Genomic DNA, 18,817 nt, shown 5'->3' with positions numbered 1-18,817 from the left:
AGGACATGAGAAACATCATTGTCTTTTGAATTATCACATTACTGACTTTTGTCTCCATCTTTTTCCTCCTGCATCCCCCCTCTATTCCCTGTAAATCAACTGAACCCAAGAAACTAATGTAGTCCATTCATAGGGAGTTCAAGACTCAATTAGTGATTAGCAAACAGTGTGGTCTCCTGGGGACCTCCATTGTCGCTTTCATCATCTCATAACCAAGATTTCAAGGATCCAAAGTAAAGAGAATAACATATGAGGTTGTAATGCTCTTGGATTTCCCTGTCCACACTCTCTACGGGATCAAATAAACATGTTCTGGTTGATGAGAAAAGTGTAACGAACAGACATTTGCAATGGAGGTGTGATCTCACACAAAATCATACAACAATGACATACTGAAACAGCTGAGTTATGCAAACATTCAAAAGCATATTGTTTCAGAGAAGTACCAGGAATTAAAAGCCGAAAAGCCCCCTGGCAGCAAATTGGTGTTGTCATTTTGCAGTGTTGTCCGACTACTAGCAACTCGAGATGCAGCTGCAATTGTTGACTCATCATTGCATTAATTGTCTTCACAGTGGCTTCATGTCTAATTGATTCAATTAGGCTGTAATTAAAACACTGCCATAGCTAAACAGAGGCAGTAAGAAGCCAGTGGGCAGGAAGGGGAAGCCAGCGCTTCTTTGGGCTCAGGCCAAAGATATACTGGAGCAGTAGAAACCGGAGGAAGAGGAATTCACATTTGTTCTGTAGCATCACTAAGAATTTCTCTGCTGTACTTTGTGTTGTTTGGTCTTTGTATAAGTCTTTGTTTTGTGAGTTGTTTTGTTTGTTTGTTTGTTTGTTTGTTTTTTATGATAGCGTTTGTGAAATGTTGGTTAGAACATCTGCTTCAAGGTCAAGAAGGATTCGAGGAATCTCAGGGAATTTATCCTGCTTGCATGGGTTTTCTATCATACTGACTGTGGCTTCCTCCCATATTCAAAAATTAAAAACACAAACAAACATACAAAAAAAACAACTTGCCAACATACTGGCAACCTACCGAAGCGTAATGCATTCACTCTGAAAAAAAAAATCCAGTTTTTCTGACTCATTTTTGGGGGGAGCTTTGTTTTTTTGAGGGTTTTTTTCTGTTTTATTGAATATTTTTTTCCCTGTTTTCTTTGTAATTTTTTTTCTGTTTTTTACAAAAATATTTTCCTCTGTTTTTCTGAATATTTTTCCTGTTTTTCTGAATATGTTTTTTCTCTGTTTTTCTTAATATTTATATAAGGGGATTTCCCTCAGAGATTAGAGAACAAACCACAATACAGTATACACATTAATCCCTATATTGAGAGCCAGTAAGTAAACATGACCCAATTTATTGCATATGGAGGTATGCGGGAAAGTGTCTGTTTCCGCTATTAGCGAGGCTGCAACAAGTCACTTGGAGTTCAGAAGTTTAGAAAAAAAAATTACGCCGAAAAACAACACCAGCTCTGTTTTATAATAATAATAAAATAAAAAAATCAGGTTTTTTTTAGTTTTTTCCCCCATTTTTCGGAATAATCCCCCCGGGTTTTCAGAGTAATTTTTCCTCCTGTTTTTCTGACTGATTTTTTTCAGCCTGTTTTTTTCCAGTCCAAAAAATATTCAGTAAAACAGAAAGAAAAAAAAATACTCAAAAAAACTAAGCTCCTCCCCAAAAATTTGTCAGAAATGTTCAAGTGAATGCAATATGCTTCCGTAGCAACCAGTCCAGAAAGTACTCCACAGTCAGCTGGGCTGTAGGCCCCAGCTCACCTGTGACACTTAAGGTCAAGCAGTGTCTGAAATGGATAGATAGAAGTCTTTACATTAGACTGAAGTTCAAGTCGCAATTTATTGACCACAGAGTGTTACAATTAGTGCATCAGGTTTCAATTGCAGTTAGGTTTTATCTGAGGGTTAATCATTTTGTTCATTAGTGTGTTTCCAGTACTATTTTTTCCTTGGCTTATACAGAACAATATTTTGTGGAAATTAGTTATTGTTTAATAGGTGCTTTGTGAAAGCAACAACATGCCGTAAAAACATACAAATCTACACAACCCCTGTTCAAGCTTTTGGGGGATTTTACCATTCCACAATGATGGTTAGAACTTTAAGTCAATCGCTTTACAATGGTTTCATGGTTTATGTTCTACTTAGGGTATTTATATTGTAGTGTGTTTTCACTAGTTGTGAATGGCGCTCATGTATTTTGGTTTTCAAGCTATGCTCATGCAATTGAAGCGTATGTGCAAATGCAGATATTGTGTATATGAGTGATTAATTCCCATGGGTTTGTGTCTGTTATTATTACTAACCAATGTAAAGTCAAGATTATTTGTCGAGCGCTTACTCACAAAAGAGTCTCAAATGGCTTCACAAGCCCACAGATGATAAAGATTGGTGACATCCCATGATCTAAAACTCCCAACCAAGCAAGGAAAAACTCAAAGATTTGGAGGGAAAAGAAGAAACATTGACAAGGGACCATAGATGAGGGTCTAAACATAAGCAAAAAACACATCTCTATCTATATTTAGTAACATACCTACATCATGTAACTTGTTATGATCTCAGTGGCCCATGGAATGAATGGGGAGTTTGTGTGAATGCTTAGACACATGGAAAATTGATGAACACATTGGTGGTGGCAGTATCATGCTCAGGGGTCGGTGGGAAAAAAAGCTTGGAAATTATTTGTCTTGGTCAAATTGTTTTCATACATCACAGAACCCTGTGATCTGAAGAGGGGTGTGTAGACTTATATAAGTGTGGGTCTAAAGAGAGAAGAGGTCAATTCCATCATTCAGCTGACTTTAACCTTGCTGACGAACTTGGTCAGTTTCAGTATTTGAAGGCTTGTTGCTATCCTGTTGGTGTGATGTCCCCCACATTACAATAAGAATGCATTTAAGAGTGTCCAGTACGTTACAAGGAACTGTGACAATGATCACACAACTACTACTACGACTTTATTGTAATTGTCTAATATGACCTTCCGCTTATTCTTCCTTCTAATCTTGGGGTTTTTGCCAAGTGTGTGTGTGTGTGTGTGTGTGTGTGTGTGTGTGTGTGTGTGTGTGTGTGTGTGTGTGTGTGTGTGTGTGTGTGTGTGTGTGTGTGTGTGGTGGGTGCGTGCGTGCGTGCGTGCGTGCGTGCGTGCGTGCGTGCGTACGTGCGTGCGTGCGTGCGTGCGGGCGGGCGGGCGGGCGGGCGGGCGGGCGGGCGTGTGCGTGTGCGTGTGCGTGTGCGTGTGTGTGTGTGTGTGTGTACCCGCAGGAAGGAGACCAAAAGCTGATAGTGTCCCTTTGTCATTTTACAGCCTTCAAAGTCCATACAGACCATCTGTGCATTTACGCGCTGGAGTTCAAGCAGAGCTTTTAAATGAGTTTAATGTCTTTGCGAGAGGCATAACCTTCGTATTGTTGTACCCCCAAAAGGCCTGTCAAACCAAGGCGGGAGGTCTCTAAATGTACCAAGCAGATGACAAGGATACAGAGTTCAAACACACCATGGAGTAACTCAATCTGCAGGAAGTCGCACCCCCCAATTTTTCCTCTACTCTCTGGCAACGTTGTCCCTTATTTCAAAACAAAGTGTGGAGATGTCAAAAAAAGAAAATAACTCATTAAAACTAATGGCCTCCACCTGCTTGTTTTTATTTGTCCCCCCTTTCTTTCCCATCATCCCCTGCTTGCCTTTCTAATGAGCGACTTGGAAAAAGCAGGAGGACACTTGCTACCTCAGCACACACAACACGTTTAAACTTTTACTACACATTTTTTTTAAAAGACAAAAGTGCATACATTTTACAAAGTATCAATTTGCAAGGAACATTGTTGTTTAACATTTGATCTTTTTAAGATTCCCGTTTGCTGAGTGTAAGTGTAAATGTGAACGAATGTTTGATGTGCCCAGCAATTGTCTTGCCACCAATCCCGGGTGTAGTCTAGATTTCACCCACAGGGTTTGCAAGGCTCCAGCATCCTGACGACCTTGAACAGGATAAATAGTACAAAACTGATGAATGGATGGATGGAGGGAGGATGGAGGGATGGTTATTATGTCAATAATTACAAATATTTAATTTATTTATTGCACAATGCCAAACTGTTGTCAAAAGGCATGAATTTGTTTCTGGTAATGATAGCCTGTATTCGTTCAAGTTTTGATCAGAAACATGTACAAAAATGTCATGATCTGTGTTTGTTGATTTTGGTTTTGATTATGTCATGTTTCCCTTGTGTCTCTGTTGTCCATTGTCTGTCTCGTTAAGTTTAATTATATCCACCTATGCTTGTCAACCCAACCCCTTCCCTTGCGTTGTCCCATCGGCTCCCTTAGCCTCAGCTCGTCTCGTTTGTTTGTGTGTATTGAGCTCCACGCTTTCTTGCTGTCCTTTTTGTCTCCTTTTGTCACATCTTGTTGCTGTTTGTGTTAGTTTTGCTGCCTTGCCATTGACATTTCATCTAAATATCTTTGTTCACCAGTAAAGCAAGAATAGAGCAGGAGATCGACAGGCAGATCGATGCAGTGCCTGCAGTGACGCGAAGTCTCCATTGGTTTGCCGTGGTGAAGAAGGAGCTGAGCCAAAAGGCGGTCAATTTACGTTTATACACTGGCCTATGGTCACAAGCCGCATGGGATCGAGACCAGGGCTGGACTGGCACAAAAATAACAACAACAAAAAACAGTGATGACATTTTGATTCAGGCCCACCAGCCCAGCCAAGCCCAGCCCGACTCCTGCCTGACACCTTCTGCCACTGATGTTTATTGATGATGTTTCAGTTTGCTATCTATATTCAAACTGGATTAACAGACTGGTCCCTCTAAATTGTGGGCCAGTCTCTTGGGGTATATCGTAGGAAAATAATAATCAAAAAGCATTGCATCGGCCCCCAAAAGAGACATTTGCGTATGCCAGATGGCCAGTCCAGCCCTGGTCGTGACCGAAAAAACAAGATGACGGATACAAGAGGCTGAAATGAGTTTCCTCCGCAGAGTGTCCGGACTCTACCTTTACGATAGGGTGATAAGTGTGGTCATCCAAGAGGTGCTTAGAGCAGAGCCGCTACTCCTCTGCATCAAATGGAGCCAGATGAGGTAGCTCAAGGCACCTTGTTAAGAGGTACTCTGGACATGTCTCATCATGAGGAGGCCTCAGGGATGACCCAGAGCATGCTGGAGTCACTCTCCCACCTAGTCTGGGAATACCGTGGCATCCCATTGGAAGAGCTGGATGAAGTGGCAGGGAGAGGGAAGTCTGGTTTCCTGCGAACCGACCTTGGGTGAGCAAAAGATGGATGGATGCACTGATAGATTAACATTTGGCACTGGTAGGACACTAAGTCTTGAAAACAGATCTTAAACAGCCGTTTGTTTGTAGATCTGTGCACGACCATTCAAGTTTGTATGTCTTTGGATGTTGGCAGCAAACGCACACATCCATCATCTGCTTGCAGGTGTAACACTCAAGACCTCCCACAACCCTAAATGACCCGCCCTCATTCCACCCATCCACCCACACCCGTCTGTCGGTAACCTCATAAATCACTCATGTCTAGACCATAACAAGGAAATAAAACGCCCAACCATGTGTCTAAATCATTAAAATGAGCCTGTCTGGAAAATCCATCCACGGTTCTTTCAAAATATTTGACACATACAGCACAGTAAATTGTGGATGATTTTACACATATGAATGCAGGACATTTTAACAGATTGGGATTAACCAAAGAGCATAAAGCAGACCATTAGTATAGTGTAAGACACCGAACAAAAGCAAGCCGTGTTGCATGTCTAATATCCATAAAAAAAAAAAAATCGTCCACGTCTGTGCCTTTTACACATATTACAATGTGATGGATAAAACAGACGGTGGCAACAGAAGATTTTTTTAGTTTTTTGTTTTTATCAGAAATTAGGTTCACACATGAGGGAGTCACAAGAGACCCAATATGGATGATGAAAAAAAAAAATCAACAACATAATCCAAGACAGAGAGGATTTTGCAAAAGATTAAGAGAAAATATGAGGCCACAATCAGCTAATAAAGACAGAAAGAAAACAATAAAAGATTTAAGGAGTAGCCAAAAGCGGCAAAAAGGAGGCTGTATTTCAACAATATCTAATCTCCACATGGGCGCTCGGCTACTATCGACCCAGATAATGCTGCAGTCGGTGTCATGCGATTCAGGGCAAAAGGTAAGCAGGAAATCAAAACATTGCAATTCTCTTTGAGGATAGGGTGAAGCGAAAACTGATATGTTGTCTATCCCAGCAGAGCAATGAGCTCCTTTATTCATGCTCGTATGAAACAATATTTCAAAGCATACATACCTCTATCACAAAATCTGACTTTGGGCTTCTGCTGTAATGACTCTCCATTGGAGGGAAAATAAACACACTTTCATTCTTAAATGAGCTGCATGTAACAAAGCAAAAATATATTGAAATGTTAAAACAGCAACAAGCTTCAAAATAATAGCGATCATCTCATTAATTAAGAGAGTCTTGTCACCTTGTCGTTACCGTAGCAACACCTGATACTTAATAGATCTGTTATATAAGGAATAAATTAGTCCACCACCATTTTTATTGTATCGACATGGAGGTAAAAGGGAAAAAGGACCATAATATGTGGGAGATGACATAATCAAAGTGTAGGTCTCAAGGGATAGCATCAATTTAAATGTTAGTCATTATTTTTACCTCAGCTGGATGACAGTTTGCTTAAGTGTGTGGGTGGAGGTTTAATCTATGAGAATACAAGCCATCTAAATGAAAAAAGATGGGATCACCAAAATACAGCCATTCAACAACTTAATTACTGCTGATCACAAAGCCTAAAATCTAAAGTTTCTTAATAAAATAAAGCAATGTCGGCAGAAAAACAATTTCATGTAGTGTATTTGATAGGAAGCTTTCCAATGAACATTTGCAGCCAGGGCTGTAGCAGAGCCAGGCTTAATGTAAAATTCTTCTTGAATTTTTTTGTATTCTGTTCCAATTACTAAAAAAAAAAAAAAGTGCAAAAACAATTGCTACTCGGTTCATGTGCGAGGCAAATTACATTTTAATAACTTTTCAAAGCACGCAGCACTAATTAGCTAGTTAACTACTCATTCAATGAAAACAAGAGTTCAACATTCCTAGTTGTGCACATAAAAAAAATTCTAAAGTAAAAAAATAAAATTTAATTTAAAATAACCATGCACCTACGACGCTCCACCATACCCAACTATGCACATCAGAGCAGAAACAGACAGAAATTATATTTAAAAATAAAAAAGATACACTGTTGCAAAAAAGACTGTACACAATATTAAATGCAGAAAGGTGGCGGGGGGGGAAGGGGGGTCACGGGTGTTGTATGTCAACTGAATGAATTCAGTTTCAACAAATCCTAATCTTCCAGTTTATAGCCATTCAAACACACAACTTCAGTCATACACACACAAAGCCAGGGCTGCCCCAAACTACACAACTCAATTCAAGCACATATGAGTGACCCACTAGGATCACCAATAAGTCACCATTAGCCCTGGAGCAGAATCAACAAATGGAAGGAGAACATGGGATAACATTTTGTTAGATGGTTGCGATTATATGCACGAGAGTGGTCTGGACCAACTTACACATCATATTTTATTGGTCAGACACAAAATACCGTACTGTAAACACTAGTGATGCACCGAATATTCGGCCACCGAAAACATTCGGCCGAAAATGGCTAATTTTGCCCTTTTCGATATTCAGATAAAATAAAATAAAATCCGAAAGAATATGGCCGAAATAAGATGTTGTGGTGACGCAAGCAAAAAACAACGCTGCAAGAAAGCGTATGTTTGAATTAAACAGCGAACGCGGGGGTGAGTGTCCGCCTCGCTTCTCACTGGCGTTTCACCGTGTGAGGTTGTACCGGTCGGTTGCAGCAGCTTTATTGTGCACACCAAAGGAGAGGGGCGGCGCTCGGTGTACATTTCAGCGGGTCGAAAAAAAGACAGAACTGCTGAGTACTGCAGTACAGGTCAGCAACTCTTTCTCCTGCAGCGCCTTTCCTTTTTCCTTTGATTAGAGCCCCTTGACACTTTTTCACTGTCAAGCAGGTGGCCGTGCTAAATACTTCAGCTAATGCTAGCACTATTGCTATCAACAGTTTTAACACACGGAAACACTTACCCCTATCTCCGGGTGGCTACAGACCTGTACAGGACGCTGTGTGTGACTTTGCAGTGCGTTCCGAAGCCGATTGGCGGGTACGAAGAAATGTATTTATTTATTTTTAAACGTTGTTGAATATGTGAATGTGCGGATTTTAAGTGTGCCGCACCTTGTCCCGCTCCAAATACAAACACGTTTTAATATCCGCACCGCACTCATCCGTGCCCGCCCGTGCGAACTACATTGACTATAAAGTGCAATCGCACCGCTGGAAAATGGTCACCCCGCGTTTGGTGTTTAATGTACCATTAGCAAACATGTCTGCGGTGTGGGCACATTTCAATTTATGTTGTGCTTTGTTAAAATGCCAGTGCTAAATAAATATTTTATAATAATATTATAATTTTAATAAATTATAATAAATGCAATGATAGTAAAAATTTGCAAGTTTTTTTTTTCAGTTTTGGGCAAACATTTTCATTTTGGGGTATCGCTCATATGAAAAAAATCTAAATTCATTATGAAATATATATATATTTTTAAACATAACTTGCAGTAAAAATAAGCCATAGTTGTTTTTTGATGGGCTAAGCCAAATTCTGGAGACATGTGATACATCAGAGTACGGTACTTGGAATGTGTGGTGACACCTGATCTGCACGCAAATGACTCCATGACAGGAAAAACGATTGAGAACCAAGCATTCAAAGCAGACTGCAATTTGAGGTTTTTGTTCGTAATAAGGGCTTTACTATATGTATGCTACTTTCCCCCCTTGTTGCCATTTAATACAAATACTTTACATTGTAATATTAGAGAGAAGGTGCAGTAAAATAGGGAGAACCTATTATTGGCTTGAAGAGAAAGTGTGTGTATATGCAAGTGTATGTGCGCGTATGTGTGTGTGAACAAAAAAGCTTTCATAATTCTAATGAAATGCGGGTACAAGACGGTGAGTATCTGACATGCACAAGGATTACAACTGTCACCTGTCTTTCCAGAGACAAGCCTATTGATTGTTTAACAATTTACAGCGCCATTACTATTCTGTGCAGGTTGAATTGGGATACATTTGTGCATGAAATGCAATAAAATCCAGTCACACAAATTCAGCACTGCCTTTTTGTACGTGTATATGCATGAAATTTGGCTTGCAGAGCTGTCCCACACTAATGGAGGCTAAATCAAATCACTCCGCCGCATTACAGTTCTGGGCTTGATGATTGTGAAAGCCTGGAGTTCACCAGAATCCATATAACATTTGAACCCTACTCATAAAATGTTGAAAATACTATAAGTATACAAAGACTGAGAGATGTTTTCACTATAAAACATTCAAAATTACATCAAGGATTCCTTGTCAATTTGTGCACTTTTTACACTATATCACCCCCCCACACACACACGCACCCCCACACACACATACATGGCATACATGGACATACATGTTAGCCACTCTGGGAATAATGGGATGGACAGATCTAGGACCTTGGCCTCGATGAGGAAAATCTAGATAGGCAGCCAATAATGTTATTTATCATTTTGAGTAACTTTGATGTACAAAATTGGCTCAAATACAAGAGTGCGTGTGTGAGTGTGTGTTGTGTTTTCATGACTTTTTGGGAACATAGCTGTTTTCACCATCACTCATGGGGACCTCTTCCGGTTTGGGGACCAAAAAGCAGAAAAGATAACCACTGTTAGGGTGCTTTCTTGAGATAAACGGAGACAACTTTATGGTTGGTAAATGGATGGACTGGGTTTTGTATAGCGCTTTAACTACACCATATGTTTAAAGCGATATGTGAGTCATTGAGCCATTTTTAACAGTAAGAAGAACATATTTTGTCTATAACTTAATTATTTCTCATGAACAGTACCTTACGTGCACACCTTTAAAAACCCATTTTGCCTCTTGCTCTCGACTGAAGATGACATCACCTGTGCTGAGGAAACAGGTAACGACCAATCACGACTCTGTTTGCTGACCAAACCCAGAAGACAGGTGAGCCATGATTGGTCGTTACCTATTTCCTCAGTCAGTCATTTTCAGTCGACAGCAAGTGGAAAAAATGTGTTCTTAAAGACATTAATTGTACATGAAAAATAATGAAGTTATCAAATTAATCCTGGACAAAATAACTTTTTACTGGTTAAAATGGCCGAATGAGTATGCCTTTAAGGCCACGTGCGGGCAGGACTGTGAAGCAGGCCAAACATGGTTGGACATGTCAAAGCAAACAATCGCAAGGCTTAATCACGTACAATGAAGCGCTTGTAATGAAAGGGGCTAGATTACAAGAAGTGAAATAATGTTGGATACTGCGCTGAGGGATATTCCCAGTCCTCATACCTTTCACCAAAGATATCCTAATATCTCAGCAAAATGTATGATGACCCCCTTATGTAACTTGCTTAAAGCCCATCAGCACAATCCTGGATGGAGCTATCAAAGGTGTGTCTTAGCCAATGATTGTTGAGTCCAACCCTTCTCCACAGTATTTTTAGCCAGAGACATAGCTGATTCCCACAGAGGAGTGAATTGAATGTTCTTTGAGAACAACCAGTAGGCTACCAGCCACCATGACCCATTCTTGGGTTACGGCGCACTACAATGCCTCCGCAAAGCTCTGTGGTGCAAATTTTCCCCATGTCACTTATATCGACAAATCCGTGTAACCACGCAACTACTTTCTTGAATGTGTTAAAGATAACGGGCCCTGAGATGGACGAGCAGGCTAATTTATTTTGGCATGACATAAGAGTCCATTGTGATCAATAAAGTTTCATTCGACGCAAGTTCAGTGAGTAGCACTCTTTTATTAATAGCAGTGTGTGTAAAGTGTCCAGGAAAAGAAGCCTGTGGGCGGGATTCCAGTGAAGTGCGTTGGAGCATACGGTCCCCTCGACACATGGAAACCTGAATTTGAGTATGTGTGTGTGTGTTTTGGCATCATTCCTGTCCCCAACTGACAAAATTAGGTTAAACAATGTTATTATTAAAGCCCTCCCAGACCTCCGCGCTTCCAACCATTGTCACCCTTACAGTCAATAAATCAAGTATCTGAAGCGTGTGCCTACATAGATCCCTTTGGTACTTCTGGGCATGCTTGCATCTGGCACTATGTATCTCAGGCCCACATGAAGGTGTGCCAGAGAGAAGAGATCCCTTTTTGTCTAATGCCAATATACATGTATATGGGCCTGACTTATTAAAAGTTTGCACATGCAAGGGTGCAAACTTGGTTGCTCAAACACACTTGGCCCACTCACGAAACAGTTCATTTTGCACATTCTGATCCGAGTGTACACACATTATTTTTCATTAATTTAACATGACATGACAACTGACTTTGTGTCTCTAAATAGCGCATCTGAAAGGCACGTGCAAACCAGCTGACAAAGTGGTGCCAGCGTAGCAAAGGCAAAACAAGACAAGATGGGCGCACTTTTCCGCTCTTTGAAATGCCACAAACAAAGATTATCGCGACATACTATCTATTCAGCTTTGCAGTTTTGGAGTTACATTAAAGAGACTTGCCACATCACCTATTTAAAAATAAATAAATGAATCCTTTAAACTCTGCACTACCCTGTGTCTGGGTCACTTCACTGTGCACAGTGACAATTGCCACTGGCCTGTCCCAGAACAGTTTTCTGGATGTGCTGTCCCAAATTTAAAATGTAATATTACGCAGGATGAGCACATACATCTGATTTCCGTGATCTCGAAAAGAGAAAATTCAAACAAAACACTGCTTTTATGCAATTGCTGGTTTCCCCCTAGATTATTAGAGCAATAGATTTATTATCTGTAACCTAGGAAATTATTTGATTCCCTTCCACTAACACTTCCAATTCCATCACTTCAAACTTCATTTTGCACTTGTCCCCACCTCGCACCCCCAATGTTGAATGAAGTTTTATGCCAGCTTTTAAACAGACACTGGCTAGTGGTTACGAAAACAATTTAGAACAAAAAACTAAAAAGCAACAGTTTTTAATCATCGTTACACAATAAAACAAAAATTCTGATTATATTAAAGTGGAATCTCAAGTTACGAACGTCCTTTTTGCCGAACTTTTCAAGTTCCGAACAAAATTTTGATCGAAAATATGCCTCTAGTTACTTACATGTTTCGTTATGTGAACCGACTCCGCATGGGTGAGTGGACGGTATGGAGTTAAAATCATGCCAAAACCCCGCAAACACACAAAACGTGATCTACGCACAAAAAGAAGAATATCGTCAATTACAAAAAAAAATATTCAAGTGCAAAATAAAACCTTTCAAGTATGAAAAAATATCCTTCAAGTGCAAAATATATATATATAATATTCTGCCGAGCAGATCTACGTGCCCAAACTCTAAGATCCACGCGCGCAATGGCAGTAACTTTTTTTCCTTCTTTTTTTTAAATGCCAGTAACTTAACAGCAGGCGGCACTGTATATAGAGAGAGTTTGGCCAACTCGTTTTAGAACTACTACACTGTGATTAGTCAACTGCTGGTCACATGACATATGGACGCCTTGTTGTAACCCTAATGCCATTACGTAATGTATTGCAATAGGCATTTCCAGAGCCGTGGGTGTTTCTATTGTTGTTGTCACTTACATATTGCAATTATGCCGTGTTGCTTAGCATGGCGCTGTTCACAATCACAAAGGCCAGGCAGTGGCGTTGTGATGCAGGGTTAGAGTTACGGTTAAATAAAGTAAGTAAAATAACATGATTATACCTCGTCAAATGAGTGTGCCAAGCTTTTTTTTTCAGACTGGCAGACCAGGGCCCTGTTTTATCAAGAGTTCAAATCGATTATAAGTTACAATTGGCTTTAAGTCCAGTCACTCTCTACAGACTTCACTCTCTGGTTAGACTGATTCAACAGCGCCCCCTGCTGTAAAGTTTACTGGTATTTGGGTGGATCTTGGGGTTTGTACGCGTAGATCTGCTCAGCAGAATATTAGTGCCAAAAGTCACGTGACTGTTGTCCGTAGTTGTAGAATTTATTTTTATTGGATTTTTTTGCACTTAAAGGATATTTTTTCATACTTGAAAGATTTTTGTTTGCATTTGAATATATATATATATATATATATATATATATATATATATTGAAGATATACTATTAGTTTGTGAATGATGTTTTGTGTGCGTAAATCACGTTTTGTGTGTTTGCGGGGTTTTGGCATGATTTTCAATCCATAGGATGGATTATACTTTGCATCTCACGCTATTTAACCATCATTGGCTCTGTGCAACTCATTGCCATAGTTGTGCTGATTTCTTTATTTTGTTTTGTTTTTGTTTTTATTTGTTAATTTTTCCTTTTGGACAATCATAGAGACAATTTTCAACATTCACTTTTCACATACAATTATACCCGAAAAGAAAAAGGGCTGACGGGATGAAGCCGAAGCAATTTATTCTTAATTAGACCTCATTGACCTCATTGAGAGCTAATTAAGAATAATTAGAGGATTTAAATGCCCCAATCTCCAAAACCCAAATCGCCCCAAAACAACAAGCTGCTTTAAAGGATCGTTGTGCAATTTATCACTTTTTTACCCGCGACTGCCACCTCTGGCCCAAAGCGTAACTGCAGCATCTGTGTCAGGCTCGGTCATGGTGCGCATGAGAGTACGTGCACGATCTTAAAGCCACAGCCACAGTTGACAAACGAAGACATGACTTCAAATGAGGTAAGAAAAACTCCAACCCTCCCCAGTGGAGAGTGAGGGTTTGCACACTCTACTATAAAGGGAAGATAAACAGCCACGGCTCTTCGTACTCATCTGGGCATTGATGGCGCATGCATGATGTAGAAAAAGCTTTAATATTACCTTTTTAAACTGCACAATGCACGTTTAAAGTCATTAACATGTCAAAAAAGACACATTTACCTAGATTGGGTTTTTTTGTGTCCAAAGAAAGAATGATATATTTAGAGAAAATAGACAAAAGGAAAATATGAATAAGTTATGTTATTTTGGAAGGAGACTCCTTTTCATTGGAGGAGCTGTTATCCTTCCCTCCTCACGTAAAGTTAAAACACAATAAATATTGTTTGTTTAGTGTGTGATTTCCTCAAAGTGATTAAGTTTATATTTCAGTTATTTTTATGTTATACTGTATTTATTTTCAACCACACACCATTTAAAAATATATATATACATCATAAATACAATTAAAAAATACATCATAAAATGTAATTTGGGGGCTGGAACAGATTCATTGAATTTCCATTAATTTGAATGGGAAAAGTTACATCGAAAAGAATGTTTCTTACAAACAAGGTCACGGAACCAATTAAGTTCTTAAGTTGAGGTACCACTGTATACAAGTTCCATATGTAGATGCTGTAAATTTAGAAATACGATTTTTTTTAAAAGGTCAGCCCCAATCCGCATCAAGGCAAATCAACTTACCTGTACTGAATGTGGTAATTGGAATCACCACGTACAGTAAATTGATAGATGGAGTTACCTCATACACAATACAGCCCTATTACTACTAGACTATACAACATTGCTTCAGGCAAAATGGCATCTGGTTGATATGAAATGTTACCTGTACAGTACAAGTAAAAGGAAGCAAGGCAGCGCCACTCATATTGGGAACTGTTTGTGATTGTGGTGACACCCCCTGCTGGACCAAAGACTCCACTACCACATAGAATGCAACCTCACTTCCAGAAAGTGTTTGCCTGTCATTCAATTTTATTTTCAGCCACACCGTAACAGGATGAAGTTTAAGACACCGCCATCCTCTAAGATAAAAAAAACAAAAGATACAGCATGTACCCCATACTGTATGTTTCACAGTCTACACACTTGTGCACGCTGGGGAGAGAGTCTAGACAATTGTCTCCCCTAACCAGAATTGCCCCGGCCAAAGAGATACATATACTGTGCAGTTGCCCACACAAAAGAGCAATTGTGTGCCCACAGTTAAACAATACAGCTGAGCAATGAGGGGGGGGAGGGGTGCAAAGGGATCAATAGAGAATTGCAATTAGCCCACATTGGCAGGAGCAGTGCCAGATTAGACACAGGATGTCGATTCAATTTCCTGCACTATCGGCTCGAAAACTTGCTGGGCTGGCTGTGTAATTGGAGCAACAAACGGAGACGCTTAAGACGTCGTGGTGTGATCGCGACAACATATACTGTTAGACTAATCAATGCGGGGGGCCAACACGCATTGAAATTCATACTGAATTGCTGCTTCAGTTTACGTGATGACTCACAGGCAACATGCGACTGAATAACTCAAGTTAAGCACGAGCTTTTCCAGACACCAATAATCAAAACAGTCAGTCCTGGTTTTAAACATAGCATTTCTTTTCAACGATGCGACTGCAGTGATAGATTTTTTTTCACATCTTTTTGACTGCAAAAAAACATGCATCCTTACCTTTACGTACAACCTTGCCTTGTAGTATATCCCTTGGAATCAAGACGGAGTAGAAGCTTTGTGAGAAGCCCGGTCGGCAGGGACCTTTAGAGGAATGCTCGCCATTATTCACCTGAAAGGAATTGTACAGTGTAAGATACCAATAATTGTAGAATATTTGTATTTATTTATTTATTTATTTATTTTCTCTGGTCCAGAGGCTGAATTGAAAGCATCAGGTAGTACCTGGTAACAAATTCAATGGTGGGGTTAACTATATGTTCTTGAGAAGAAACATTTTCATCAAGACTGCCCATAAAGAGAAACACGCACGTGCGCATACACAGCATGCAGCAAAATAATTTAAAGTGGTTCAGGGAAGTTACACTGCATGTGCCTAGCCATACAAACTGTCATACCCAGTGTCTGTAAATTAAACTATATGTATATATACTTAAACTATACCACTGAATATGCATATAGTCACATTCTTGTATCAAGGCCGGCTGGCTGGTGCCTGAATAGAGACATTGCATTTTTATGAGCACATCCAAGGTGGAGAATAATAATGTAGGAACGAGTCGTTTTCTTCATCACATGCACAGGCTTTTTAGGCTATAGTGACATCCTTGGAAATACGACGAGAGGGCTATAAGAAACAACTTGATCGCAGTTTTGATGCCCTGCGCCAACCGTAAATGTGAAGAGGTTGAAGTTAGGAAAAGTGCATGCAATTATGCACCTTAACGACAAGAGTAAAACACAAGCTATATATATGAACTAAAATAACGATTTCACGGCGTAAATGCGCCGTGTTGCATTCCACTTCTTGTACCGTTTCTTTGCCGAGATCAGAAACCTATTAGAGTATCACTTCAATATGTCTTATTTGCCAACAAAAAATAATTACGGAGCTGGTTGTAGTATAAGAGCACTTGTAGGAAATCCGCGCCAATGCAGACGCGCACAGTCGACTCGATCCATCCCAACGTCCGACTTTATCCAATGTGTGAATAACGCTTTGAAACGGCACCGCAATGTTCCTTAAAACAAACAAACAAACAAAAACAGTCACCGCGCAAAAGGATAACTCTCACCCGGAATGTGTCAAGAAGAAGGGCTGCTGTTAGAACCAGAGCCAGGTCAGTCTTCATCGCGGCGGACGAAGCGAGCGACAGCCACAGCAGGCTGGGCGAGGATCCACAAAGAGAAAAGGGAGAGCCCTAAATCTTCTCCCCAAATTGTGTAACGTCTCCTCAGTAGGGTCAGACTGTGCCTGGAAGGTTCCGTGTTTGTGGGAGTACGGCAGCTCCTGAGTTTGCGCGACTCTTGTGTGCAGGTGAGTGCTTCACTCGCCACCAAGGCGCAGCCGCGTCAGCCTCCGAGCCTCCCTCACAACCTTCACAACCCACACACACCCCACCCCTCCCTCCGAACACATGCACTTAAAGCAACTCCGCCAGCCACGCTACCCCTGCATTAGCTCTTTTTTTTTCCTTTTGCAACTATCTCACTTTTTATCACGAGCCTACTTTTGCAGGCTTTTTGTAAATGAAACCCCTCCGACAATTAATTTAATTGATTTTAGCAATTGCCTGGGGATTTATGAAATGCCTAATTTAAGTGACACTAACAATGGCATTTATTCATGTACAGTCATCCATCTATCTATCTATCTATCTATCTATCTATCTATCTATCTATCTATCTATCTATCTATCTATCTATCTATCTATCTATCTATCTATCTATCTATCTATCTATCTATCTATCCATCCATCCATCCATCCATCCATCCATCCATCCATCCATCCATCCATCCATCCATCTATCTATCACGATATAGAATAGTTCATTCATGTCCCAGCTCACATTTTCCAGAAGCCCAAGATATATATTTGTGAGTGGCACCCTATATAGTAGGCCTACATATTGCAACTCTAAAGCTTAAACTTTTGACAGTAGAGTTCGAAAAAAGGTTTCAAATTACAAGAAAGGTTTCAGACTAGTCATTTGTGTTTCTCAAAGTACAGCACAATCTATCTCCAAAGGGTCACCATTTATAAAAGTACAGTATGTTCATTTTGTCATGGCGTTAGCACAAATAAGGTCAGATTGCATTAAGTAATGTTACAGTGTCTATATTAGGTGTCCTCAACCACCGGAGCAGGGACCCGTACTCAGCCTCAGGCCATTTGTTACACAAGACTGACCAACAAATATTTTATTGATCATCAGAGTCTGAAATAAGACTTATTTTGAAAATTCTAGTGCGTCCACCTCTGCCTCTCTCAAAACACTCATCTCGGTCACATGAAACAGAGGAAAATGTATGTCCACACGCTAGAAAAAAATGACTAAAAAAAACATGTTTGGAGAGCTCCTTTGAAAATGAGAACAGACAAAATAATGAGAAAAAGAAAGAGATTGCTGTATTTAAGAGGCAAGATTGTTAGTCTTTCTTAAGCTACAGGTTAGTTGCTAGTTGATTCGTATGAACCAAACCCATCCATCCATTTTCTTAACCGCTTAGTCCTCACAAGGGCCGCGGGGAGCGCTGGAGCCTATCTCAGCTGGCTTTGAGCAGTAGGCGGGGTACACCCTGAACCGGTTGCTGAACCAAACCCACTGTGCATAATATGTGGTGACAGGCTCACAAATTAGACAATGAAGCCATTAAAACTGCTTTGGTTAATGGAGCCACATCATAATAAATTCCGAATCAGAATCAGGTTTATTGCCCAGGTATGAAAAAAAACCATACAAGGAATTTGGCTTAAAGTAGGAGCCACGCTAGTATTACAGCAACAAGCAGTTATAACAAAAAGTACGTCTAGGACGTAACACATAGGTACAGAAAGTAGTTAACCAATGTAAGGATACCATTAGCGCAGAAGCACCGAGCAATGACAGCTATGCAAATGATGTGGCGAGTCGAGAGCAAAATGAAGTGACCAGTAGTGCAATAATTATGATACATTGACAATTGTGCAGATGATGCAGTGAGAGTGGTCACACTATTTAAAGTGACCCGTAGTGTAGATACTGAGTTTTTCAGCTCTTTTAAAGTGTCCAGTGAAGACATGCTTGTGGAGTATTTTTGAAAGAAAAATGATTACCCCCGGCTCGTTGAAGAGGATCAAGGATCAAGGAGGATGAACTAAAACAACTATATTCAGTGTAATGGTGAGTTGTAAAAACATTTGTTTGTATTTTTTTTTCTATCCCAGCAAAATCAAAAC

The 18,817-nt window shown here is 40.1% G+C and overlaps 1 protein-coding gene across 1 annotated transcript in view; it reads right to left on the bottom strand.

The window, feature by feature from the left end:
* The window catches only part of LOC147178414 (cadherin-4-like), a 243,814-nt gene extending 226,841 nt beyond the window's left edge, over positions 1 to 16,973 (bottom strand). Inside the window, exons 1-2 of the mRNA XM_086068548.1 lie at positions 16,673 to 16,973; positions 15,597 to 15,708 (exon numbers count right to left, since the gene is read on the bottom strand). Coding sequence (XP_085924674.1) covers positions 15,597 to 15,708; positions 16,673 to 16,729 — 169 coding nt within the window. The 5' untranslated portion in view covers positions 16,730 to 16,973. The remainder of the gene's footprint in view (positions 1 to 15,596; positions 15,709 to 16,672) is intronic.
* Positions 16,974 to 18,817: the final 1,844 nt, after the last annotated feature.

This window comes from Leptonotus elevatus, chromosome 2 (genome assembly GCF_054856555.1).
Source record: "Leptonotus elevatus isolate MCC_2025b chromosome 2, RoL_Lele_1.0, whole genome shotgun sequence".
Classification (NCBI taxonomy): Eukaryota; Metazoa; Chordata; class Actinopteri; order Syngnathiformes; family Syngnathidae; genus Leptonotus; species Leptonotus elevatus.
The sequence above is the reverse complement of the archived record's forward strand: the minus strand, read 5'-3'. Positions and strand labels throughout refer to the sequence as shown.